Source organism: Diplotaxodon limnothrissa, linkage group LG22, assembly GCF_057381915.1.
Source record: "Diplotaxodon limnothrissa isolate DT_005_m linkage group LG22, D_limnothrissa_male_GT1.1, whole genome shotgun sequence".
Classification (NCBI taxonomy): Eukaryota; Metazoa; Chordata; class Actinopteri; order Cichliformes; family Cichlidae; genus Diplotaxodon; species Diplotaxodon limnothrissa.
In genome coordinates, this window is record NC_140616.1 from 10,338,952 (window position 1) to 10,366,706 (window position 27,755).

A 27,755-nucleotide genomic window follows, 5' to 3' on the forward strand; every position below is an offset into this window, starting at 1 on the left:
TAAACAGGCTCAGACGGTACCTCGTACTCTCGTGTTAGCCACAGAAAAACGTGGACAAGTCAAAGCGACCAGTGGTGCTTCTGTATTTTAATTGACATTTAGTTAGCGTTTAGCCGGAAAAGTTATCTTCCTCCCGCCTGTTCCATACACACCGAATAGAAATTTTGATGTTTCGCGCGCCGTGACAGCTGGCCCACAGTTTTTCGTCACCGGAACGTCAATCACAGTGTTCTCGATTTCCTATTGGTCTGTTTGGCGCAGCTGTCCCGCCTAATTTGACTACGCTGCAATGCAAAAGCGTTTGCTTAATCCCCGGGACCTCTCCGGCGGGTGGGGGTTGTTGCTGGAGAAGAAACAAAAAGGAAAAAATTCCAAATATCAGAACAACTTTAACACTTATTGTAATGGTAATTAATCATAAAGCACAGTTATTGAAAATGCACCGTTTTGCAACTATTCCATTGTCCCGTTGCAAGGAAAATGGCATTGCATAATGGAGTGATATCTTTATTTAATCATTTATCGCTTATTTGTTCTTTAAAGACCTACTACCCAGACATTTCAAAACCATTAAATTTCTCCACATTTTTGTCCATCTACACAGATTTTTCTGTGCAATTCTACTTACAAACCCACTATTCCCCAATCAAGTGTTAAAGTCGGCGCTTTGTTGATACTAATTAATCCAATCCAAGAGTTGTCTGTTTCTCAAAATTAGTTGCATAACCTTGACTTCTGTTAATTAGTATTTTTTCCAGGTTTTTGCAGCTTAATACATTTGTGTCTTTTGCAAGGTTGAATGAAACATTTGGATTTTTAGCAGTATCCCACAGTTTCATTTGTTAGACCAAACAATAACCCCCGAAACTGACACCCCCACCCCCACATCCCCACCCAAAGGCTGATACTCCAGGTTAATCAACAAGCGACATTGATTCTTTAATCAGTTTTTTCAGCTCTGCTATATAGTTGAACAGATGATTCGTAATGATCAATCAACAACTGACACTAACACAATGTTCCACTCCAAATGTACTTACCAATAAGCGAATTTATTTCAACATCTTGCACTCTGAACCACTGCACAGAGAGCAAGAACCAAACTGGAGTCCTACTTCTTGAATGCACATACTTGGCCATTAGGTTTTTATTTCCAATTTACAGCATTTAAAAAAAACATTTTATCATTCTAATATTGTTTCAGTTTTATTGACACAAAAGTTTTTCAGATGTGACTTCTTAAGACAACTGCGCATGCGTGTCCAGGTGAAAAAAGGTATATAGCAGGGGTTTAAGCGCAGGTTTTTATTTCAGTGTGGAGGTATCCTACTGGAGGAGGTAGAGTAGCAACAATGGTACTGCCTAAGAGCAACGAGCTGGTACCACGGAGCGAGAATCGTGTGGGGCTGTTATTGAGCGTATCGTCCAATTATAGCGTCTTGACAGCAGAAACCATGAACTGGGAGTTGTTGCAGAAAAAATACGGTTATATTTTAAGGCGGTTCCTGGAGCGTTATGTACTACCAAAGCAAGGCAACGGAAAAGGGAGGAGGTATGAAGACCGGTTTGGATTTAGAAGAGGTAAGGATGCCCAGATTTTATATCTTGCCTTGGGTTTCTCTTCTTTATTTTTATTTTGTGACCAAGTCCCAACTAAATCTTCAAAGGAAAAACAAAAACATTCAAATTTAAATCTTAAACTCGAACAGCAACCTGTTTGGGGGTCTTAACCCCTTCTCAAAAAATAAGATTTCTTATGATATAATCCAAGTAAATAACAAAAACACAAACTGATGAAAAGCTGCTACCTTTTATTCTGCTTTATTCAGATAAAATAAAGCAGGGCATGTGCACCTTGCTTGGAAAGTATCACTTAAAAAGCTTCTCAGTTTGAAAAAACAAAACAAAAAAACTTACACAAGATTTGCTTTAAATGTTTTGATGTCTCACAGCACAATTAAGCATTAAGAAACTTTGATCTTTTTTATTTGGTGTAACAAATATTTAGTATATACTCTGCTTACAGACAGAAACTTTATTAATCCCACACTGGAGACGTTCAGGCGTCGAATGAATGAGAAAATGAATTGAAGATATAATAGAAAAATGAATGAATACAAGGGTAATTTGTATAGTGTAAAAATGCTATTATACTTATTGATGCTATATTGTTTAAGCTGTATTTAATTTTAACTCCCAAACAAAGAAATTTTGAGTATAACTAGTAAAAACAACTGCTTGCATCTCTGCGGTAGCCTACGGTGTATTTTGCCACTTGTAACCGACGCATGCGCATATCTAAACCGTCAGCAGCATCGGCAGCGGCGGTAGCTCAGTTCAGGTCAGCCCAGTCAGCAGTCGTCCACGCGTCTATCTATACTCCCGTTTCTTAAATTTAGCCACTTTCAAGCTTCGAGATACCGCCCCCAATTTCAGCGTCGGTACGGAGCCGCCAGGCCGGGACAGAGACGGAGAGAGAGGCCTCGGCCATGGAAGCGCTCGGACCCGGTAAGGATTTTTAAGAAAGCGAGAGCGGAGCGAGGAGCTGTGAGCGCGAGCCGTGTGTGGGGCGCGTGTGCGCAAATGCGTCGCTTCACTGGGGGCCGTGGCTGCAGCGAGGCCTCGCTGTGACGGGAAAACAAGCCGAGGCCCAAGCCCGTGTTTGTGTACGTACTCGTAGTACGTTAATTACATCGAACCAAGGGGGGCTCCTCTTCCTGTTAGTACCGGAGGGGGTTGTTTTTATCCACTCTCCCGCCGTGTCCGAGGGTTATATTTATGTCAGGCACGCTCTACTCGTCGTGTCGGGGCTGGCATTGTGTGAGTGGGGATTTAACTGGGACCTTCCTTCCTTCCGCGTCGTGCTATGTTTACGTTGTTTGGTTTCGCTGTGTTTATTCGGCGTTTCACGTCTTTACGACCCGATTGTTTCAAGGGGACTGCGCGTTTGCGTCGAAATACGGCGGAATGTAACGTGTTTTTGCAAAATCCCCCTCTCAGTTAAATCATATAAATCTGCCTGCATCGCCATCAGGAGCAGGCAAGCTCGTCTCTTACACCCCCCTCCCCGCCCGTCCAAGATGACAGCGATGGTTTGGGAAGACAAAATGAATGCCAACAAAACACGTTTACTCTGCAGATGTGGTGATTTTGTGGGGTTTTTTAATGTGAGGTGGTCATCGGTTTGCGCGCCTCTCCTTGGGCAGCAGCCATGCGCCCGTGAGAGCACAGCAGGGATGGATGGCGCTCTTATCGATCAGATCTGCAGGCCAGCTCCATTATAGTCTCCTATATGATAACAAAGGCACGTATTTTGATGCAATAAAGGCATGCAGTGGGAAGTCAAATCATGCACCTGTGCGGTCATCAGTCCAATATGCAGTGTTATTGTCACAAAGCTGCAAAATATGTTTAGGTCATATTCCCCCCCACCCCACTGGAGACATTGTGTTCTTTTTTTGTGTGTGGGAAACGCGCCTTTTCATAAACGAAGCATCTTTCAACAGAAAAGTCTTCATGCGACAGCATTGACATGGTTTATTATTATTATTTATTTATTGACTTTCTAAATGACCACACATTTCCCCGCAAGAATCAGAAGAAAGGTAGTGGCATTAGGAAGCACTAGATGTGTTATTTAAACAGGAAATGTGCTCCTGCAGAAAATGTTAAATGGATGCAAGAAGCTGTGAGGGTCCAGGCTTATTGGGGACAATGCATCCTATCTATCCTTCAGGGGTGTGTTTGGATCATTGCTGCACATAATGAAATGAAATAATGACTCCCAAGTAATCAGCATTTATTATTATACATTAGTGATTGCTTATTGTGCCTGCTGTGTGTACTTTGCTACAGCAAGTGTTTAGGTTGTGGAGTTTGAATTGAGATTTTCTATCAAAGCCTTTGTTTACACGTTCATAGATGCAGACGTAACAATGAGATTTTTTGTGATGAATATAAATATGATCTGTGAACACTGCTCTAGAATTTCTCTTTTTGGCATGTTTGTAAAGCTTTGCTGCCCTTTTCAAAGGCAGTGCTTAATCTTTATTAATATTGAATTATTAATATAATATTAATATAATGCAAACTGGCCACGGTGCAGGTGTGAAGTAAATCTGAATGTATTAGAAATAAGTTTGACTCTTTTTCAAAATTTCTATACATGCTTAATATCTAATCGCGTTCTTTTCTTTATGACCAAAATAAACGCAAAGCTTTAATATTGTGACGGCCTTAGTTGCAGTTTTTAACTCTTCTAAATTACAGTTACAGTAATGTCTTGTAGCCCAGTCTGTGTGTCTGCTGTCTCCCGTTTAGTCGTGCTTCAACAATACTCTTGTTCAGTGGTGGGGATGTCTTCAAACACAGGAAAGATGTAAAGCAGACGGTCAACTGTCTGTTCTTAGAGGTGTGAAATGCAGCAGTGAGTGGCCTATTCAGTGACAGAATTCTGAATTGGGTTGTTGTTGTCTCGAAATTGTGGTGGAGTCACACAACATGAGTATGCAGAGATGAGTGAAAAGACAAAAGCCTGGAGGACACTGAGTGAAACTGAGAGGAAGTGTAGAAGTATAAGATCCCATTTGGAAAATGCATTAATTCGTAATGGTAAACATGGTCAGTAAGACATCCTGTGTTACATTTAAAATCATCTAAGTCAGCTCGCCTGATTCTTCTGCACATCTCTACACTGATGTGTGGATATTTCTACATTGTGAATGGTCACTAAGCCTTTCTTAATGTATCTCCTCTTTCTCCTGTTCGGTGTAGTACCTTAATCCGGGTGATTTTCAGGTGTGGGCGTCAGTGTACTCCCTGTTCGGTGCTCTTAGTCTCTGACTCATCGCAGGGCCAAGCCATCATCCTCGTGCTTAGCTTTAAGCCCAGCTGTCTATGCTCCACTGTGGTTACCAGGGACATGCATAGCATTAGTAGGCTCTACAGTGCATTAGTAGGAAACCCTACTCAGAAAGTGTGAGTACACTGCACACGATCTAATGGTTTGTCTAAATTAGATCAGTGAAGAGTTGGGGGTGGGGTGTTACAGTAAGATAGGGAGGCCGAAATGTTTATGGTCAGTTTGGATTTAAGTTTTGAAAAGGAAGGCTTGTTTGCCTTTAGTGCATCTGTCATTTTGTGTGTAAGGGGGGAAAGTTAATTTCACTTCCTCTGTGACTCAAAGTAGATGCAACTCTGTCTCATTTGGAGCAGAAGCACAAATTATGGAGGAAGCTCGCTGTAAATGTGAGAGCTGCTATTTATATGGTATTCAGCACTGTTTAAGTACTTCATTAATGTTCTGGTTGAAAAAATGAATTAAAAGACCTGTGCAGATTGTCACTGCTGTCTTGTGTTAGTGCAGCTGACAGGTTTGCTAAAATATGTAGGCTCTGTATTAAATATTGTTTTTTTTTTTTTTTATTGAAACTGTGCCTCGTAGCTCCATAGTGTAGTGGTTTACATATTTGCCAGACAAGAGAGAGATACCCCAGTGTGATCCCAGGAGGAAAGACGGATCCCGTCGGGGTTGTGTCAGGATGGGCGTCTGGTGTAAAAACTGCCAAATCAAACATTTGGAGCTGCCCACTGTGGCGACCCCTTGTGCAGTTGAAAGTGCTGTTACTGAGAATGAGCTTGTGACATTCACAAAATACAAGACCATGTTTACTTAGAAGTTCTTTAAAGTGAAATGTGTTATCCACATGTGTGGATTAAGTTTTGTATAATGTTCAGTCGCCTGGATTGTCATCCAATACTTGTTTTTTTTTTTTTTTTTTTTTTTTTTTTGTTTGCCTGTCCCGCTTGGTTCCTTTGCCATCAGAATTATTGCCTAAAGGCAAAGAAACATGCCCAACGGATTTACTTTAGGATTGTCATCCAATACTAACTTAATTATTTATGTTTAAATTTAAAAGTAGATCTATATTTTTCTTGCCTGTGGCAGCAAAGCCAGCAGTTACACTCAGATTTGCTATAAGTTGTTAGTTATTGGATTACAAGTACTTGGAAAATAGCTGCGCTTTAGACAGTTGGTCAGACAAAACTATCAGTTTCTATCTCGTGCTGGGTGCTTTTCATATTTTACAATTTTAAAGTTCATGTTGGGTCAAGTTGGGGGGGGGTGTGTTAGTGGAGAGAAGAGTGGTTGTGGAGGAAGGATGACTTTAGGCATTTCACATTGAGACACATTTCTAAGTGTAGTAATGTAGCAGCTGAGGAGGCTAAATATAGGCACAGCTCTGTTTTTGGTGGAAGAGGAAGCCCTCAAAGTTGCTGTGCATCATGTCTATACTAAAAACACTTTCTGCTACTTTCACACAGTGGGCTGAAAACAAAAGAAATCTGTGTGCAAAGGTATCTGCGCATATGCACAAAGGTAGACGAAATAGAAGTTGTTTTTGCAGTTGACTGCAGGTCGTCTGTTAGCTGCATAGACACAAAGTGGATTATTTATGCAGATGGCTGAATGCTGAAATTTAGTCCATGCTAAGCCTGCACTAAAATAATTTGGCAAATGGGCCCATTTTCTATTGCTGTGTTTGTTATGTGTCATTATTACTTGTTGCATTAAAGGAATTATTGTACATGCCTTACAATGTCTTTGGGTTGGCTGTAGCTTAGGTGTTAGAGCAGGTCATCTGCTAATTGGAAGGTTGTTGGTTCGATCCCTCCAGTCTGCATGCCAAATGTCCTTGGGCAAAATGCTAACCCAAGTTGCTCTCCAATGTGTCCATCGGACAGTGAATGTGTGTGATTGTTAGATAGCGTTTATATAGAGCATAGAGTTTTTGGGTTAGTCAGAGTAGAAAAGTGCTATATAAGATTCACCAAATCCATTTTTACTTCTGCCAAGTCATTCATATTTTTCTGTTTTAAATTACAAAAGTTGTACTTTATTACATTGGTTTGACTTTAGAATATATGCATCAACAAATCTGAAAAGCTGGAGCTGCCAAATGATAGTATAAGGCAGCAATGAATAAAAGTACCTCAATGAGGACTATTCCTTCCCTAGTAAAACACAGCTGCATCAAAGGTGTTGGTTTTGCAGAACTGAAGGATCAAGTGTGACAAAATCCCACGTTGGAGACAAAATGTTACATAAGCAAATTATCCTGCCTGTAAGTTGTGACATACACCAACACAAATGATGAGTACAACATATGCAGAGACGTGTAGCTTCAAGCATAATGTGGAACATTTGGTATGCCTTTTGTTGCTATCTGTAACAAGGCCAGTAGGACAAATTTAAATGACTCATCAGAGTATTTCCAGATCGTGGCAGAGAAAAGCAGACGTGCAACAAATGGCTTCTTACTTGAGCACATATCGTCAAACATAATGTTTCATAAGAACTAATGGCTTGTTCATGTGATGGAGGAGGAGTGGGTAGAATAGAGGAGGGAGGAGGAGGGTGATCTGGGGTGCGCAGGCTAGATGAGGGCATGTTGGGAAGCGTGTTTTTAGGAAGCGATGGGGAGGGTCTCAGTTGTCTGTGCTCTCACGCTTCAGTTGTTAACTGGAGCGTGTGGGTGCACGGAGTTTAGGAGGACCCCCGCAGTCCCTTAGCTGGCAGTTGACAAAAGCATTAGGCAACATTTGGTGCTACCAGCACTTATTATATTTACACATAAGTATATATATTTCCTTTTAAGTGCTTAAATTTTGTGCATGCTTTAGTTTGGCTAAAGCATTCAAAAGCTTTTTTCCCCTCCTGTAGAGAGTTGTATTAGGATATTTGATTTTTAAGCCTTTTAGGCGCTCTTGTGCCAAGTAATGCTTGGCTAGCCATATCAGCTGATGATTTTGACAGAATAAGCACCACATTCCCTCCTTCCTCCCGTGTTGATGCAAATCAGTAGTGTTGATATTTGAGAGATGAATCATTATTGGGTTCACTGTAACAGGAAGCTTGAGGTCTTGTGCACGTATATGTGCATATATTGTGTTCCTCGGTACTTGCGGCTTTTATGATTAAAATTGAGGCTCATGTACTAGCGTAAATTGTGTATATGTACGTTTCTGTATGTATGGGAGTTGGATGCGGACTGTAACGGTAATCCCAGACTGTCCGCATGGCACCCCTCCATATGGTCCCACTGCTGTTTGTCTGAGAAGAGCGCTGTCTTTGTCTCGGCGTAAAGGGTGGGCACCCTGTGTGTCTGGGTGGAGCAGTGGGCGGGTTGAAGGATAATTGGAGGTCATTGTTTCGCCAGCCCCTTGTTGACCCATGTAGGTCAGGGGCCAGAGTTACGGATCAATCAAAGCATGCATGTGCCCTTCAGGGTTCGAGACCATTTTAGTGCATTCAAGCAGGTGTCACTAATGAGAGTTTCCAATGAGCTTGGCGTTGCGCAGTGCACATTCATCCATCAGACATGACATTTAATGGCAAGCTAAACAAGCTGTCACCACCTTTATAAACAGTTAAATGCCAAATGTGCTTTATGCGAAGTTTAAAATGAGACTTGTCTCAAATGTGGACGTTAGGGAATCAATTTATTGTTATTGTGTTGCAAATTATTACTCTTTTCCTTTCAGGCCCGCCCGCCCCTACCTCTCTGTTTCAGCCTCCACGGCGTCCCGGCCTTGGCACGGTGGGGAAACCCATCCGGCTCCTTGCCAACCACTTCCAGGTGCAGATTCCCAAGATTGATGTCTATCACTATGATATTGAGATCAAGCCTGAGAAACGACCACGAAGGGTTAACAGGTAAAGATTCATGAAGATACTGATCGTTTTGATCTGTTGCTTTTGCAACCAGACTGCCTAAATGTCTCTGAATGTTGATTATGTGCCCTGACTATCCTGTTGGACCTCGCTTCTGTAGGGAGGTGGTGGATACCATGGTCCGGCATTTCAAGATGCAGATTTTTGGTGACCGACAGCCTGGCTATGATGGGAAGAGGAACATGTACACAGCACATCCACTGCCAATAGGGAGGGACAGGGTTGGTATTTCAGGCACATAAACTGTCAGCTCTAATGCACCATAAAGGGATAAGTTTTGTATTTAATGGCATACCTCAGTGATTGTAGATCATATTTTAAGAAGGAAATGGCAGGCGTATTAAATGGGTTACTGGCTCAGCTTAAGGAGGCAGACTACATAATTGAGTGAAAGGTTTCCAACTGGATTTCTAGGAAAGTCTGGAACAGGAATGCGATCTGTGCTGGTCTGAGGGGTCTTTTAGATAGGACCTCTAATAGAAAATGCAGTATGCAGGCATTCATATTTCATCGACTATGTAATTTAAGCTGACAAAAAAGCCTGATGATGAAAATTTATGTTTAAAGGAAACAATAAATTTCACTCCAATAATTTAATCTGTTTGTATCTGGCCAGTATATGTGGAAATGAGATCTCAGTAATACAAAGTGGGTTACTAATATCTGCATGACCAGTTAAAAAAGTGTTTTGGTGCCATTTTTATGACTTACTGACATTTCATTTGCTTTATTTTGGTAACTTAAAGTCCTTTCCTTCAGTTTTTGTCTGGTTTATACCCCTTGATTCTTCATTGGTGACTCTAGCTCATCTATTTGTAATCCAAAAAATGATTACATTCTTTGTTTTGCATTTCTGGGTTTTTTTGATCACCCCTTGTCACACATTCTACAACCAATGTCCCTTCGCTGAGCTTTTGTTTTCATCATTCTTGGCCCTCTTCTGCCCTCAGGTGGATCTGGAGGTCACCCTACCTGGTGAGGGGAAAGATCAGACGTTCAAGGTGTCCTTGCAGTGGGTTTCTGTGGTGAGTCTTCAGATGCTGCTGGAAGCCCTGTCGGGTCACCTTAACGAGGTGCCAGAGGACTCCGTTCAGGCTCTGGATGTCATCACAAGGCATCTGCCTTCCATGAGGTACGGCTTTTCACCCATGACTTACAAACGCATCACCAGCTTATTCACGTCTTTTCTGCAGTGTTGTTGATGTAATCTAATGTCAGAATAATGGCTTAAATTTTCCCTGAAAGCTGTTATAACTTAGTAATGTAAACACAGATGTATTTAGAAGAGAAGGACTTAAACATATCAAGAATTCATTGTACTACGAATATCCAGATCAATAGAGCAGTTATTAGCATGCTCATATGCTCACTTTTGTCTTTCAGACTAATGCGTCTGGATTTTTTTTTTTTTTATTGCATGTTTTAAAAATATACCTTAATGGTTAAGTGAACATCTGGTTTGTTAATAAATACAAAAATTAGATAATATAAAACCTAAAATTTGTTTTTCGGTTACACACAGGTACACTCCAGTGGGGCGATCGTTTTTCTCTCCTCCGGAGGGTTACTACCATCCTCTTGGTGGAGGCAGGGAGGTGTGGTTTGGTTTCCATCAGTCTGTCCGTCCTGCCATGTGGAACATGATGCTCAACATCGATGGTACAAACAGATTTTTCTGCAGCTATGATTTGAAATTTTATTGATTTGAAAACATCCAAAATGAGATTTTTATGTGATGTAAGGATGCTCACTGGCCACCCAGTTAACTGCCAATTGAAGCAAATATCTAACTGGCCAATCTTGACAGCATATCACTGCAGTTAGGCATGTACACATGGTCAAGAGTACCTCTTGAAGTTCAGTGTCTGAATGGAGAAAAGTGACAAGCATGAGTGAACGTGGCATGGTTATTGGTGCCTGACGGGTTGATCTGAGTGTTTCTGAAACTGCTCATCTACTGTGATGTTCCCACACAACCATCTCTAGTTTTACAGCAAATGGTCTGAAAGAGAAAATATCCAGCGAATGGCAGTTCTCTGGGTGAAAATGTCTTGTTGATACCAGAGGTAAAAGGAAAATTGCCAGACTACTTTGAGCTGAGGAAGGCAACAGTAACTCAAATAACCACTTGTTATCAAACAAGAGCAGGAAGTGCACTTCAAAGTTTGAAGCTGATGGGCTACAGCAGCCAAAAAACCCCACACCGTGCCACTCTTGTCAGCTGAGAGCAGGAAACTGAGGTTGCAGTTCACACAGGTTTGCTGAAGCTGTACAAAAGATTGGAAAAATGTTGCTTTGATCAATCAATCTTAATTTCTGCCGTGACAGTTGAATGAGAGTTCGAATCTTGCATTAAACTGATTTCTTGAACATGACAATGAGTTGACTGTACTCAAATGGCCTCAGTTAGTGGGTCTCAGTCCAATCCCCAATAGAAAGATGTGATGCAGTGACAAATTGCAACTGTGCAATGCTATCATGTCACTATGGATGAAAATGCTGCAGGAATATTTCCAGCACCTTGTTGAATCTTTGCCACCAAGAATTAACAGTTCTGAATTAAAAACGGGGTCCACCACAGTACTAGCAAGATGTGCCTAATGAAATAAGAAAGTGCTTACAACTAGAATACTTTCTTTAATATTTCGTACAGTGTCATGACTCCCATTAGACTAGAAACACTGACTTTCTTTAGTAAAAACTTGTAAAGAAATGATTGGGCGGAAACAGTCGTAAGTATTACAATGCAATTCATATGAAGTTTCAGTATGTTAGCAAAGCATCATAATATATTGCTTTATAAGATGCATTACAAATCATGTTGTGTTTATAATATGAATCTGAAAAGGTAAATAAAGGTAGATAATTAAGGGTAAAAGTGAAAGGTGCCCTAAACACAAGGTACAGCTCAAGGTATTGGTTCACAGAAGCACACAAGGCTGTTATGTGTTTGGTCTTTAAATAGCGAAGTTGACAAAGAAATTTCTGTCGAGTCCGGATTTTTAATTGGTTCGTTCATCTTTGCTTTTCTGTATTGACTGCTATTCATTTTTCCTCAGTTACTGATTTATAAAACCAGTTGAATAACTTTCTTTTTTCCTTAACAGTATCAGCTACTGCTTTCTACCGTGCTCAGCCTGTGATCGAGTTCATGTGCGAGGTGCTTGATATACAAAACATCAATGAACAGACCAAACCACTGACTGACTCACAACGTGTCAAGTTCACCAAGGAAATAAGAGGTGAGCACTCACAACCACCAACTGAATTAAGAGCTTAGAATCTGCCAGACCGGGGAGGTCAGTGACACACATTATCACGTTATGAATGACTTTAGACTCTTTAACTCTTCCGCACTCCATAAAAAGTTACAAAGAAATCCACTCTGGTAACTGGGTCATGCAGTCCTGCTATATCTAAATCAACTGGCGGAAATCAAAGTACTTTCTCTTTAAGCAAAAATACAGAAACATTTCTTTGACCAGTTTTGATCTTTCTTTAGCCTCACATGTTGTAACTGGTAGTTGCACAACAAAGAGCAGAAGCTGCTGACATGTTTTTGTTGAAATTCAGAACCAGATAAACTTGAAATTAAACTTTTTTTTTTTTTGTTCTTCACTTCTCTAGCCTCTGTGGGGCTTGTATAAGCACACTTTTCTGTCTAAAGAAAAGGCATAGCTAGCTGGAGTGTCAGCATTGATATTATGGCCTCAAAAAACCAGACTGCTAAACCTGCTAAAGGCAAACACAGTAATGTGTTTTACATTTTATTTTATTTTTTTTATCCAGACATTGCAATTATTCTTGGTGTGTTGTTAAACAGGTTTGAAAGTTGAGGTCACACACTGTGGTCAGATGAAGAGGAAGTATCGAGTTTGCAATGTCACGCGCCGACCTGCCAGCCATCAGACGTAAGTAGCAATCCTGCACTCATCAGCAAAGGCACTGTAGTAAAGTGTACCAAAGTCATACCCTTATAAGTGTTGTAAATGTAGAATTAAACTAGGCAAACATTTTCTTATTTATTCATACTCACGGAGACTTCAATGTGGCTTGCACACATTTTCCATTTATGCACAGGTTCCCCTTACAGCTTGAGAACGGCCAGGCCATGGAGTGCACAGTAGCTCAGTATTTCAAGCAGAAGTACAATCTACAGCTCAAGTATCCACACTTACCCTGTTTGCAAGTAGGACAGGAACAGAAGCACACCTACCTTCCCCTAGAGGTGAGAAACCCCCCCCTTTTTTTTTTTTTTTTGGAGGGGGGGAGATGGAAAATGTTCTCACGCAGTATACCTTTAATAATAATAATAATAATAATAATAATAATAATAATAATAATAATAATAATAATGGATACTTTATTGATCCCCATGGGGAAATTACTTGTTTTTCTCTGCATTTGACCCATTCACTCAGTGAAGCAGTGGGCAGCCCACTAAGCAGGCGCCCGGGGAGCAGTGTGTAGGGACGGTACCTTGCTCAGGGGTACCTCAGGGTAGCCGTTAAGTGGATTCGAACTGCTGACCTTCCGATCATGGGGCGACCACTTTACCTACTGAGCTATCCCTGCCCCATAATAATAATAATAAAATTAATAAAAAGTTGTGACATTTTTTCCTTTTCAGATTGCCCACTGCTGCTCCTCTTATCTGATTTTTGTTTAATTAATGAAATGCCCATTCCTCCTCCTGCAGGTCTGTAACATAGTAGCAGGCCAGCGCTGTATCAAGAAACTGACCGACAACCAGACATCAACCATGATTAAAGCTACAGCTCGTTCAGCCCCCGACAGACAGGAAGAGATCAGCAGATTGGTGAGAGTTGGTTCCCTGTTTGAGGAGGCATTGGGGGCTGGATCATCATGCTGTATTTTTAATTGTTTGCTTAGTTATAGCAACTGCTTCAAACCCAACCATGTCTAAAGGAAAATTAGAAATTTGAGTGTCTGACTTGAGTGCATTGTCCCTTTTAAATAAATAAACACAGTTGTCATTGTCAGTATACTAGATTTATCTGTACATTTTCAAATGCCAGTCCCTGGCAGGTTGATTGTATTGTGATTCCTGTGAACTGGTCTTCCTTTCTCTTTCTCAGGTCAAAAGTAACAGCATGGTCGGGGGCCCCGACCCTTACCTGAAGGAATTTGGCATTGTTGTGCATAATGACATGACAGAGGTGACAGGGCGTGTCCTCCCAGCACCCATGCTACAGTATGGGGGCCGGGTGAGTACAGACACAGGGAGGGACTGTGGCAGGGTGAGTACTGGGCAGGGGACTGCATTCTCAGGGCGCAAGCCCGTTGGGAATGCACAGGGTGGGCGTGGGACGGGGCTTCAGAGTGAATGCTGTGACATGGGGATGTTCCAGGTTTGCAGAGGTTTTACAGCTAAGGATTGAGATGCTTATAATCTTGTAAATACAGTTAAATTAAAATATCCAAAGTGATTAATGACTTGAGTACATGCTGAATAGTATACCCATTACATATACATTAAACTGGAAGTATAGGTGATACAGTAGTCGGCTTTAACATATGCACACTTGTAAGACCTGGACCTTTCCCATGTTATAATCCTGTGGTGCATCTCAGATGTCTATTAAGTGTCTCCTTTTGCATATTCTTCCCCTCATTAAGACAGCTTCAGGATGTAAAGATCTAAATGATATTGCATTGACTGCTTTTTGTAAGTGGAAGAAATGAGATGAGGAGCCTGTGGACCACTGAGATATGCCCACTGAATTTCAAATCAGCCATTTGAGGATCTAAAGTTGAGAAGCCTAAAGTCAGTTTTTAGTGTCACGAAGGTGGCTCTTTTGACCTGGCTAGAAGCATTTAGTTTTGGTTTTAAATCTTCATTTTGTCATCTTTTTGCTGTATCCTGTAACTGATTGTTTCCTGGAGGAACACAGTGTATATAAGCAACTGAAGCAGAATTTATGGTTCAGCAGGGAGAGCGTGTTCACAGACAGCGGGCGGTCTGGGGATGGCCCATCTGCCTGCAGAGGGCTCTGTGTATGGAAGCAGTGTACAAAGTATGTGGTACAGCCGGTCTGCGGGCCACTCTTGCTTGTGCTGTTGTTGGTCCGTCAGCCAGTAGTGGAGAAGAGCGAAGTTACAACATACAAACTGCTAAAGTGAAACGGAGTGTTAAACATGAAGTTTCCACTGCAGCCACTGTCGGTACTCTTCATGCTTTGTCTTTAATTAAAAAAAGTACAGCATGAATATAGAGCAAAATGTTGTTGTTTTGCGGTTTTTCCCAGTGAACTCCGCTGTCGCTCACTTCTCTATTCCGGCTCACTTGTCAAGCAGTCGGCATTGGCAGTGGCATACAGCATCTGCTTCCAGCGACGTGCAGTTGAATTTTGGAGAACTGCATGGGAGCCCATCTGCAGTGAGTGAAAGCCCCTCTCCCCCGCTGTACGAGTGGTAACGTCTACACAGACGGACATATTTGCTCGACCATAAATTATGCTTTAAGTTGTGCCTTAACCAACACCACTGAATGAATCTGTTCCATTAGCTGCTATTGGAGTAGTTAAAATAATCAGCCACATTTGTAGGCTGTTAATCACAGAACATTCAGCTGTTTCAATTTCACTTTGATTTCACAAATCAAAGTGATTTTTCCACATCTTTTTTTTGTTCTTTTCTTTTTTTTTTTAAGGTTAAGACAGTCAAATGTGGCTGTTTAGATGTATGCATGTTAAAGTTTCTGAACTCTAATGTGCAGCTGCCTTTTTAGAAGTAAATGGCTGCAGTAACAATGCACTGAGTGGTTAAAATAATCAACTTGAGGTTATACATTTTAGCACTCTGTGCACTTGTGGTGATCACATCACAAGGTTAGCAGTTTTCTCCCACATTACTGTCATGTGTAGCAAGTGTGTCATTTCACTTATTTCTTTTGTTCTTTATAGATTTCAGACAGTGCTTCAGCTGATCCACTTTGTGCAGAGGAAGAGTCAAATGACCCATCAAACGACCCCTTTTATGTGAGGCGCAAAAACCCTGAGTTAACAAAGTTGATACCCACCGTCGGGATATTTGTTATCTCTGACTGGTGTTTTAGGTTGTGTCAAGTCAGCTAATGCAATGAAAGCCTGGATATGTTCAATTTGTTTACCGCTCTGTTAGGATCTGTGATGCTAGATGGCATCATTTGCATCTACCTAGCTAAAATAAGGAATTTAATAAATAGCCATATAGCAATAAGTTATTCGCCTTCAATATCTTGACTATTGCCTGGGAAGGCATGTGAGGCTGAATTGGGATTCAAGGATTGTGTGTAAAGGTGGGGGGTAATGGAAATGCTGCCAACCAGAAGACGATAAGACTCTTATCCATGCAGGAATAAAGTAAAATTAGTCTTCACTTCCACTGTTTGTGCCTGTGGAGTGAATGTGAATCTATTTTTCATATGAAAATTAGAAGGTTAATATAAATACTACAGGGGCTGGATTAAAACTCGCCACTCACTGGCAGTGTGCAATGATTCTGCTAAGATAAGATTAAATTTTAATCATCCCTGTGGGGAAATATTGGCTCAGTCTTTGGCCAGCTTTCTCGTAGAGTTCTCTGGCGCCTTTTTTAAACTTTTTATAAAAAAAAAAAAGAGGCATATTCTCATTTGGGAGGGGGGGGAGTACCTGTGCCAAGCTTAAATCCACTTCTGACTGCCTCAACTATACATTGCGTCATAAACCCAAGATCCTGAAAGAACACTGAATGATTTGGCCATTTGCCTGCTGGGATATTGAGTCTAATCAGCTTCTAGCATAAGTGCCCTTAATGCATACAGAAAGCTTTTTTCCAATTTCTGTGATCACTTTGTATGAATGAAATGCGCACATTTCATTCTATTCAATGTGATATAATCGTGCCGCCTTTTTTCTGTGTAATATGCGCTGAAGTTTTTATTAGTCTGAACAACCTGTAAATATGTATTTTTATCTTCTTTTTTTTTTTTAAATACATTTTTCAGGTTGTGTTGAAAAGAGATGGAGAACCACTAAACTTTTGGCATTCGACTGAAGTTCCATGTGGCCACTCAGTTTGAAGAACAAAGCTCCTAATGGCCTTTGGCAAATCTTATTAACTTAATTGAAAGCTTCCCTTTGAATTTCCAGTCGCAACCCAACTGAAACTGGAAGTGCTCGGTGTCTCTTTAAGTGGATGCAATACTCATTATACTCATATTACTCATTAGGACCCCTGACATGAAGCAATATAAGAAAACCGGTTATTTCTTGGCAATTTAAAAAGAATCAAAAGTTCTGATTTTATTATTTTTTTTAAATCTATTTATATTTTTTTGCGCGCAATACGTTTACATGACTGACCAAATTGGCACTAGCCTTTGAGGGACCAAGTCATTATTTTTGGCAGCAGGGTAACAATCTACCTCGGAAACACCCCCCACACCACAACTATGGACTCACCCAGCCCTGGTGACTTCAAGGCAAACCTAGATACTGCTAGCTTTAATTGGTGAATCAACTTGTTGAACTTGTACTCAGAATTGGCAGCAAACCAACTGATGTTGTTACAGTTGTAGCCACATTAAGTTAAACTCATTAAATTTGTCAGTAATTTGCATGTCACAGCTCAACAGCATGATATCTTTAGAAATGGTTAACTAGTCTGTACTACAGTGTCTCAACATTTGCCTTTAACACATTGAGCTTTAGCATAAAAGAAGGAAGATATTTAACTATGTATCTGTACTTGACCACTGTTTCAACAGCCCCATCATCTGTCAGAGGCAGCAAGGATGGACCCAGACCAATTTGGATGGGCTTCCTGCTCCTATCTAAACTGACAGTTTCCCAGATTTTAGCTAAAAGTGAACCATTACAGAGTGAATATGTTGCAAATAATGACTTTCTATGTCTGTTTCAAATTCATTTAGGATAAAATGCAAGCAGCTGTGGCAGACTTACTAAATGTAGAGGTAAAGCGTATCCCACCACACCCACTGCCCCAAACACTTGGTTGAAGAGTAGGTATACTTCAGTCGGCCAGGACTTTGTTCGGTTGACTGCAGCCTTCAAAACTGAGACTTTTTTTTTTTCTTACACAAGTCTGGTGATGCCAAAATAAATGTCATGTGTTAACACTCCCCCCCCCCCCCCCCCCCTCCCTCTATAAGCAATGGTAAAACTGGTATTGAGGTATCAAACATTTAAGCCTTTTAACACTTGTACAGTGTTCCTAGCCAATGTACAGTGTTTACAGGCATGTTCAGCTGTGTGTTAACCCTCTGAGGTCAAAGGATGTGGATAAAGAAAATTAAGGGAACACTTTGAAAATCTTATATTTGATCTATCTAAGCCCTTAAAGGGAATAAATTATATTTTTCACTGACTGTTACATCCTCATGTTCTCAACAACTTACACAGTGAAAGATTTTGGCTCCGAAATGTCATTTGAGTGCCAATGTGTAATTTTGAAGTGTTCCCTTATTTTTTGAGTGGTCAGTGTGCATATAACTCTAACCCTATCTCATTTTTACATTTTTGGATTAAAAAAAATGTTTTCACATGTTTTGGCAACCAGTGGACAAAATTCTCATACACACAAACTTTTTTTTTACACATTTTTACAAAACAAAGTCCTATTTTTTTTTTTTTTTTTTTTTTTTTTTTTAATTTATTTATTTATTTTTTCCCCTCTTCAACATAGGGTTAGTGTTAACCTTAAGGATGATTGGACTTCAGAGGGTTAATGCTTTGTTTGCTTGTAATTGTTGCAGCTTTTGTATTGGCTCATCCAACTGCAGGGTTGACTAAGAGTGTAGGGGCTCTCTCCGCAGAATAAAACAGTGGCGACGCCCAATCAGGGCGTGTGGGACATGAGGGGCAAGCAGTTCTACGCTGGCATAGAGATCAAGGTCTGGGCTGTGGCCTGCTTCGCTCCACAAAAACAATGTCGTGAGGACCTGCTCAAGTAAGCTTTTAACAGCTGTTAGTGCAACATTTTAAAGAAATATCTAACATTTACGCTTATATTAAACACTCAGTGTTACAGTGAAATGTCTGGATTTAATTCTGTGCACAAAAATATGAAACTAAGTTCTGTAAATGAGAACTCACTTTTAATACTCAACTCTTTAGACTAAGCTGCTCAAATCCCCCCCCCCCCCCCCAACGGCATCATCACTGTTTGGGTGCAGCATGAGAAAACCCAGATTCTGAAGAGTGCAACGATTTTAAAGCTTTGTATGTCTATATGATGTTAACGATCATTGATATAACATGTTGCCATTACTACTAACTCTAAACTACAAATCGAGAATATTTATATGCAAGCGGTTTTTCACAGCAGTAGATGGGAATTGCCCACGACCTTGAATTGGATAAGGGACTGATTTATAATAAACTCTGGGGTTTTAACAGGAGCTTCACTGACCAGCTGCGAAAAATTTCAAAGGATGCTGGGATGCCCATTCAAGGCCAGCCTTGTTTCTGTAAATATGCCCAAGGAGCTGATAGCGTGGAGCCCATGTTTAAACACCTTAAGATGTCTTACGTTGGTCTGCAGCTGATTGTGGTAATCCTTCCTGGCAAAACACCGGTCTACGGTAAGGAACTTTTCTTCATTTTTATTTTCTTCTTTCTTATATGGATTAAACAATATTGTGACTGTAATCTTGGTCATGTTGGTTGTCTTGTGCAGCTGAGGTAAAGCGGGTGGGAGACACCCTCCTCGGTATGGCCACCCAGTGCGTGCAAGTGAAGAACGTGGTGAAGACTTCCCCTCAGACCCTCTCCAACCTCTGCCTCAAGATTAACGCCAAGCTAGGAGGCATCAACAATGTCTTGGTGCCTCATCAGAGGTCAGAAAGAATTCTAATTTGGTCACAGAGATGCAATTTCTTCTCTTGAATGGTGAAGATTGTTTAAATGTTCTCTGGAAAATGAAATCTTCCTTGGTAATCATGTGGGACAGAGACTTTTTTTTTTTTTTTTTTTTTTTTTTGGCAAACATGCGAGGATTATTAATTATACTGTTACAGTATTAGTGCTGTTTATGCAGTATGAAATTAAAAATGAAGCATACTCCTATTTGTTTTTTTTCAGGCCCTCTGTGTTCCAGCAGCCTGTCATCTTCCTGGGTGCTGATGTCACACATCCTCCAGCGGGTGATGGGAAAAAACCATCCATCGCAGCAGTGGTGGGAAGCATGGATGGCCACCCAAGCCGGTACTGCGCCACGGTGCGAGTCCAGACGTCTCGACAAGACATGTCCCAGGTAACTACAGATGTGCTTGAAACTGACACAGATGGTCTTTATAAAACAGATCTAATGTTTTACCTCAGTATGACCCAGCTCACGTCCATTAAACCAAAGTTTGCTCACTTTTTAATACTTTCCTGTACTAACTCCAGATTTGTTTTGCATCTTCAGGAGCAGCTCTTCAGCCAGGAAGTTATCCAAGACCTTACCAACATGGTCAGAGAACTGCTAATCCAGTTTTACAAGTCGACACGCTTCAAGCCCACACGCATCATCTATTATCGTGGTGGTGTATCAGAGGGACAAATGAAACAGGTAATACTGGCAGCATGTAGAAATTACAAACCATAAAGCTAACAGAATGATATGTAAAATCAAACGCCTTTGAGTTTTGTGTAAATTCATTAAATTATTTTTGGTATTTCAGGTAGCATGGCCCGAGCTGATAGCCATCAGGAAGGCCTGCATCAGTCTGGAGGAGGATTACAGGCCTGGCATTACCTACATTGTGGTCCAGAAACGTCACCATACTCGTCTCTTCTGCTCTGACAAAGCTGAGAGGGTTAGCAGTTTACCCAGATGTGTGCATTTAAGGGATATCTATTGGTCAATCTGTTCCCTAAGTCTGACTTTATTACCCCTTGCAGGTTGGGAAGAGTGGTAACGTTCCAGCTGGCACCACAGTGGACAGCACCATCACACACCCGTCCGAATTTGATTTCTACCTGTGCAGCCATGCTGGGATCCAGGTGAGCTTACATGATAATAAAGGAAAATGAGTGAAATTTGTGTCCAGGTTATTAACTTTTTGCAGTGGAATAGCTTCCAGAGCATTGGGAGGGTGGACAAAGATTAGAGCAACAAACAGATTCCAGGCAAATCTGCGGTTGTGAGTGAGCTGGAATAGAGCAGGAAGTCATTTCATGAAGTTGTAATGCAGTATTGACATTGTTGCATTGCTTTCTCTTTCAGGGAACCAGTCGCCCCTCCCACTACCACGTCTTGTGGGATGACAACTGTTTCACGGCCGATGAACTGCAGCTCCTTACCTACCAGCTGTGTCACACCTATGTTCGCTGCACACGCTCAGTTTCCATCCCGGCCCCAGCCTACTATGCCAGGTTGGTGGCTTTCCGAGCCCGCTACCACCTGGTGGACAAAGACCATGACAGGTAAGGGAGCCTCGTATGTAACTACAACAATGTCATTATCAGATAAAACATAAATGAGTGTTTAAGATGTTTCTAAAACCTTTCAAATTAACCACATTGTTTAAGTTCTAATGTAAAACTTTTTTTTTTAATTGGTTTTTAATATAGAAGTCTGTGCATCAACTCACTTTAACCTATTAGTTTAAAACTCTAAAGCACCTAAAAGCTAAATTATTAAATGGCTTTCTAATCGGTATTGATGGTACAGAAAGGAAAACCGTACTGACACTACTTTTTTGTCTTGCAGCGCCGAAGGCAGCCACGTCTCAGGCCAGAGTAATGGCCGAGACCCCCAGGCATTGGCAAAGGCAGTTCAAATCCACTATGATACCCAGCACACCATGTACTTTGCCTGAACTAGCCTGTCAGCCAGTCCACTTGTGGATCTACCCCATATATTTTTTTTTTTTCTTTTTAAATCCATCTGCCCCATTCCCCGTTTTCCTTCTTCCCTCTCTCCTTGTAGTCTTTTCTTCATACTCACTCTACATTTTCTGAATCTGCACCAAAGCGGCTCGTGGAGGGGGATTCATCTACATCCCAACGTCCAGCAGGCTCTGTTTCATGGAACAATTTCCAACCAGCGTTCCCAATCGAGCCGCCCTTTTAACCAGCAATCCAGCACTGCGAACCCACAGGGGTTTACAATGCACAAAAGAGAAAAACGCGAAAAAACAAACCATACACACATCTACGAGTTGAGCCATTATTTTGCGTTTGTTTTTGTTTTTTCTATTTGAATGTCTGTACTCATGTGTTTGTAAGATACACTGAGCGAGAGAGTGGGCAGGCGCAAACTGTGCCCGCACAGCTCTTTAGCTCTCCCAGCTAAGCAGGACTCTTATCTACTTTTACCTCAAAGCCCTTTTGGGCAAAATCTGTCACAAGGTCTTGGGTTTATCGGGTGGTGGGGAGGGAGCTCTACATGAACAGAGATGGAGGGGGGTTGACCTTTTGAGAATTATATCTATATATATATTTTCCTTTTTATGAGCGTGTGTTTTAACTTTTTCTCCTTTTTCGGTCTTTTACAAGCGAGGTGACCTGGGTGTCCATACCCATTGCGACTTTCCTCCCATCTTAGCGAAGAATACGCAAGTCTGTGTGTGTGTGTGCGCGTGCATCTCTGTATATACATTTACTGCTGTATGAGAGTGTTTGTGTGTTTCATGGCAGGCCACTGAATTGTAAAGGGAAATCAAGGAGATAACTGCTGTAAATGCCTCAGATTTGTTGTGTTTTATATTCACACATACAGTACATATAAGCATATATTTACATCTATAGAGCAACTTTGAGACATATGACTTAAACAGGCCTCATAGAGGCACGTGTGGGTATTTGTAGCAGTCCTGGGTCACTTACTAAATGAAATGTTTATTACATTTAGTGGTTGTGTTAGCCTGCTGCTTGCACAGGCTGGATAGGGATTTGCACCTTTGGGAGACGGCTGCTTTCTTGTGCCTCTAAACATCCTTGAATCCCAGAGTCCATTTCAAGTAGTAACTGAAGCCAGGACTGATGTGTAGCAGTAGCAACCATGGTCTGGCCTGTGACTGGTTCAGCATTGGGACCTGTTTAAAAAGCTGAAGGCATTAAACACAGTATGTTTTTATCAGTCTTGCTTTCTGTGTGAAAAGTGGTATCCAATTTTTTAAAACTTTTTAAGAAGGGTTATGACACTGCTGGACATTTTTAAATTTGTTTTCAAGGAACCTGGAACCAACTTAATTTTGATTTTTAAGGTCTCCTTTGCTAATGTTGGCCAATTCATTGCACTGACCAGGGATGCTAAGCAGGAACCAGAGGGCACTGTCAATCTCTTACCTTTATGCATTTATACATACGAATCAACAAAGCAGATTTGTAAAAGTTTAATATAAGATGTTTTGTGGTTATCTTAAACTGTTTTAGACCTAGTAGTTTACTGTTGTTGTTCTCGTTGTTGTCACTGTTGTTACTATTGTGATCAAATTTTTAAGGTCTGCAGCGAAGCCAGTTATATAGCTACTAGTGTGATTTCAGGAATAGACTTCAGTTGTTGAGCTGCAGGTTGAGGGGTTGAGTTTTCAGATTGGAATTTTTTTTTTTTTTTTTTGTAGCATTCTGGTGAGAGGTAGTTCTCAGGATGGATGAATTCGCGCCTCTTCTGCAGGTTCTGATGTAACGGTGGCCGACTCTAGTTGTCTTGTAGCAGTCAGACTGGTGTAACAGGTCTGCCATGGTGGTGTACGTCCCGCACCGGGTGTTGGCTGGTTTTGATCCGATAGATGGAGACAATCGGGAAATGTTGTTATGGTAGGCAATGAATTGAATTTAATTGTTTTTTTAAAAACAATTTTACTCGGCGTGTATGTCAGTTATATCCATCTTACAATTCTCTATTTAACAGTATTTTTTTTGTGCTTTTTATGCATTTCAACACTGGATTAAATTGACGGTAAATAGAAGCGCTGCCCTTGGGAACCCCCCCCCGCCCTCCCTTTTTTAACATGGAAACTAATGGTGACAGACGTACAATTGGCTCCCCCTAATGTTGCTTTTGGATAATAATGCAGGACAGCAGGCTTTGGGAGAAATGTGCACGCCTCATCGAGAGGGACAGCTCAGTGAAAACCCTTTTGTAATAAACCACCCGTAAAGCAGCAGGTTTACTATGAATGAGTTTGAGCTCCGTCTTGATGTGGGCGTGGGCATCAAGTGGAGAAGCAGGAAATGAGTAGCAGAAGGGGGACTGGGGAGGATGTTTTCCAGGCGTTGCTTGCAATAAGTTTTAAATGATGCAGATTAGTTTTTACAGTGTGCAGTTCTGTTAGCAGATTTGATTAAATATTCATCTGGGATCTCCAAGGGGGAATGTTTAAATCACAATATTTGGTCATTAAAATCCAGTCAGATAAAGGCTCACTCCCTGTTTATAAATATTACAAAGCAATATTAACCCAAGTTTTCAAATATGGTTAAAAACAAAGATATAATTCTACTCATTGTGATTGTTGGTCACTCGCTATCAAATCTCTGTATTTTATTTTTTTTTATTTTACTTTTATTTATTTTTTTGTAAACATGATTTGCTTGTATCAATCAGTGGGAATGTGCATTCGGTGGAGTAGTTGTGTAGGCTTTAGACTCTTTCTTTCAAGTAACAAAATGTAGACTTTGCTCGCCTGCATGCCAGAGTATTGTCCTTTAAAAAAAACAAAACGACAAAAAACAAAAAAACTGAAAACCTTTTTGGAGTCATATTTATTATGAGAGAAAAAAAATATATAAACTTCCTTTTTTTGGGGCGGGGTAAATGTTTATCAATTTAGTGGGACTGTTTTAGGCTAGCAATATTTGTCTGTCTCTCTTTAAGATGTATTTTAAAGATTCCTACACAAATGTCAGTAATTTGGGAGGTACAAGCTGTTTTTTGAGGTGAGGGCTTCTGCGCTTTGCGTCGTGTTCCAAATCAAACGAGGTACTTTCTTCAAACGTGGACCCGTTAAAGACCGAACTCCTTTCCTCTGAGCCAGGTTACTGTAGAGAGCATCCATTTCGTCTTCTCGCTCCTGGTTTGTACCTATTGCCACGCCTATTGGTGGGCGCTCTCCTGTTTCCATGGCAACTCCGCTGACCCTTCACAGATATACTTCCTCTTTTGTGTAGAGGTCCCCAAGGCATTGACGGAGCAGGATTACCTCTTTTTAACCTTTTTAAAACAAGATCCATAATTCTTTCTGTGCCCCAATGGAAAGAGCATGAATTATTTTTAAATTCCTCTCACTTTGATATATTATATCTTGACAGATTTGTAATTTGACATTGTGTATTATGTCTTTTTCCCCCTTTTTTGTTACCCTTTTTCCCACTTTTTTTTTTCTTTTTTAGGTTTGTTATAGCTCTGCTTTATTTTTTTATTTTTATTTTTTCCTGCTAGTGGTCTCTGAAACTGTGTGATTGTCTAATAGCAATAGAATCACAGAATCTGAGCGATCCGATTCTGGGAATCTGGTGGTTCAGATTCTGTGAATGAACGGAATCCTTTAAGTTGTAAAGGGGCAGGGTTCGTTCTGTCCCTGCCCTCAGAAGGCCATTCACTTGCTGTTATTGCTATTATGTGACATGTTGAATTGGTTTTTGTTGTTTTTGTTCGCCTGCAGGGAATTCTTGTGTTAATGTGCAAAGTAATAAATGGGTATTTCATGCCTATAACATAACTGTGTGCGCTCGTCATTGACATTTAGCCTGTAATATTGATTAAAAGGTGGATTTATGCCCACAGAGCTAGATCTGCACTTGACACCAAAGCCTACATATGCATTTATTGTCACTAGATGGCATTCTTTACCAAAGTAAATCAGATTACAGGATGATGGCACTTGGTAAAATATTAATGATGTAAGCTGTTCCTGTCCTTGGATGCAGCTGAATAGTGTAACAATATCAGATATATTCTGTCTTAAGTAGCCTGAAGAAATCTGAACACATTTAATTTTTTTTTTTTTTTTTTTTTTTGCTTTAGTAAAGCAGGTGTTAAGTTAGTAGTCCTGGCAAGAGTGTAGGGATGGGGTCCTGTATGTGAACAGTGACTTGAAATGTTGAGTATTTAAAAAAAAAAAAAAAAAAAAAAAAAAAGGGATATTTGTTTAATTTTTTTTTTTTTTTTTTTTTAAAAATAGAATGCAGTTTTGGAAATTGAAAGTTTAAGAATGTAGTGCAAGTAATGGGATAAATTTTTATTTTTCTCAACAAAAAACTCAAACAAAATACATGCTGTACAATACAGAAAAGGGTCCAAAGATTAATGGAAATTGTTGTGGGGGCATATTTAACAGTATAAGTAGGATATTTTCTCTTAATGATTTCATTGTCAAAAAATGTGATGCTTTGTCCTTTATTGTAAATAGTTTGGTTTTTTTGGGTTTTTTTTTTTAAACTATAAAACCTTTAACTACAAACTTAACTATATTTTATATTCATTATACATGATGCAAGCATTATGACTTTTTTGTTGTTGTGATGACCATGCCTATAGCTCATGAAAATCAGAAAGCCAGTTTAAATTTAAAGAACAAACTATTCACATAAATGTTTGTCTTGGTATGCAGACCTTGGTAAATACCTGCAAACACAATCAGAGGGAAGACTGCTTATTTGATGGTTGTTTAGATGTCTATCATTGATGTTCTCTAATAGGAGGATAAGCCACAGGTCTTGCTGAAAAGGCTGGCTGTATGGAGGTGTGTAAATAATAAAGTTGGCTGAAGGGGAAAAAGTATGAGGGAGACAAAGAGCATGGCCACAGACTTGAGAGGACTGTCAGGAAAAGTTGACTCAAGAACATCACAAGGAGTGAACGGAGGCTGGTGTCAGTGTATATAGACGTCTTCATAACAGGCGGTATAGCTGTTGCTTTACTACTGCTGTCAAACCACCCTGAACCAGAGACTTTAGAAGTGGACTACTGCTCTGTGGTCCTCTTTTCAGATAAAAGTACGTTTTGAACTACATTTGGAAATCAAGTCCTTTTCAAATAATAATGGATTGCATTTATATAGCGCTTTTCAAGACCCTCAAAGTGCTTTACAGTTCCACTATTCATTCACTCTCACATTCACACACTGGTGGAGGCAAGCTACAGTTGTAGCCACAGCTGCCCTAGGGCAGACTGACAGAAGCGAGGCTGCCATATCGCACCATGGGCTTCTCTGGCCAACACCAGAAGGCAGTAGGTGAAGTGTCTTGCCCAAGGACACAACAACCAAGACTGTCCGAGCCGGGGCTCGAACTGACAACCTTCCAATTACAAGACAAACTGCCAACTCTTGAGCCACGATCGCCCACGCTTTTCTGGAGGAAAAGTGGAGAGTGTGGTCTGTGTATCAAGTGCTGGTGGGTTTTGATGGTTGATTGGTCCACTGTGTTTTATCAAAAAGTCAATGCAGTTGTCTACCAGGAGATTTTATAGCACTTTATGCTTCCACCCAGAGGTGGGACCAAGTCATTGTTTTGCAAGTCTCAAGTAAGTCTCAAGTCTTTATCCTCAAGTCTCAAGTCAAGTCTCAAGTAATGTCAGGCAAGTCAGAGTCGAGTCTCAAGTCACTGGTGTAAAAGTCCGAGTCAAGTCACAAGTCTGAAACTTTGAATTTCAAGTCCTTTCGAGTCTTTAAAAAAAAAAAACAACGAAAAAATAATGTTGCAGTTATGCTAAATGTAAATGTTAGACCATGTAATTTTAAAATCTGTGTTTTTCTCAACACATGACAAAATAGTGAACTTAGAAAATATACACAAATTGTGAAATTGCACCTCTTTAAAATGCAGCTCAATTAAACTTAGCTCCAAGAATAATTTTCACCGACAGTTCTGAGATAAGCTGCATGTTATTCTTGGATGCGGTTGTAGGACCAGCTTTAAAATCGCATGACAAAAATATCATACACATTAAAAAAACTGTATCACCAACGTAGCCTGGAAAACATTTGCTAGTTAGATGAAGTCAGCTATCTCATCGTAGCATATTTATATGCATATTTATAATTATACGGTTCTTGGAGTGAGTGCATACACTCATGAAGTTT

At 40.5% G+C, this 27,755-nt stretch overlaps 1 protein-coding gene across 4 annotated transcripts; it reads left to right on the forward strand.

Moving 5' to 3' along the window:
• The first annotated feature begins 2,320 nt into the window (after positions 1-2,320).
• Positions 2,321-21,868, forward strand: ago4 (argonaute RISC component 4). 4 transcript variants are annotated; one of them, XM_085346756.1, is made up of 21 exons: positions 2,321-2,508; positions 8,545-8,716; positions 8,835-8,955; positions 9,685-9,866; positions 10,257-10,393; positions 11,842-11,976; positions 12,558-12,645; positions 12,815-12,962; positions 13,434-13,553; positions 13,834-13,962; positions 15,661-15,735; positions 17,652-17,693; positions 18,555-18,688; positions 19,138-19,322; positions 19,418-19,577; positions 19,822-19,993; positions 20,150-20,293; positions 20,406-20,540; positions 20,626-20,727; positions 20,951-21,150; positions 21,437-21,868. In XM_085346756.1, the coding sequence occupies exons 1-21, from the start codon at positions 2,490-2,492 to the stop codon at positions 21,543-21,545; spliced, it is 2,709 nt and encodes a 902-aa protein (XP_085202882.1). In that variant the 5' UTR covers positions 2,321-2,489; the 3' UTR covers positions 21,546-21,868. The 4 variants fall into 4 exon arrangements, with proteins under 4 accessions (XP_085202882.1, XP_085202879.1, XP_085202880.1 ...); XM_085346753.1 differs by lacking the exons at positions 15,661-15,735; positions 17,652-17,693 and having other exon boundaries at positions 13,834-13,995; positions 18,540-18,688; XM_085346754.1 differs by lacking the exons at positions 15,661-15,735; positions 17,652-17,693 and having other exon boundaries at positions 13,834-13,995.
• The last annotated feature ends 5,887 nt before the right edge of the window (positions 21,869-27,755 follow it).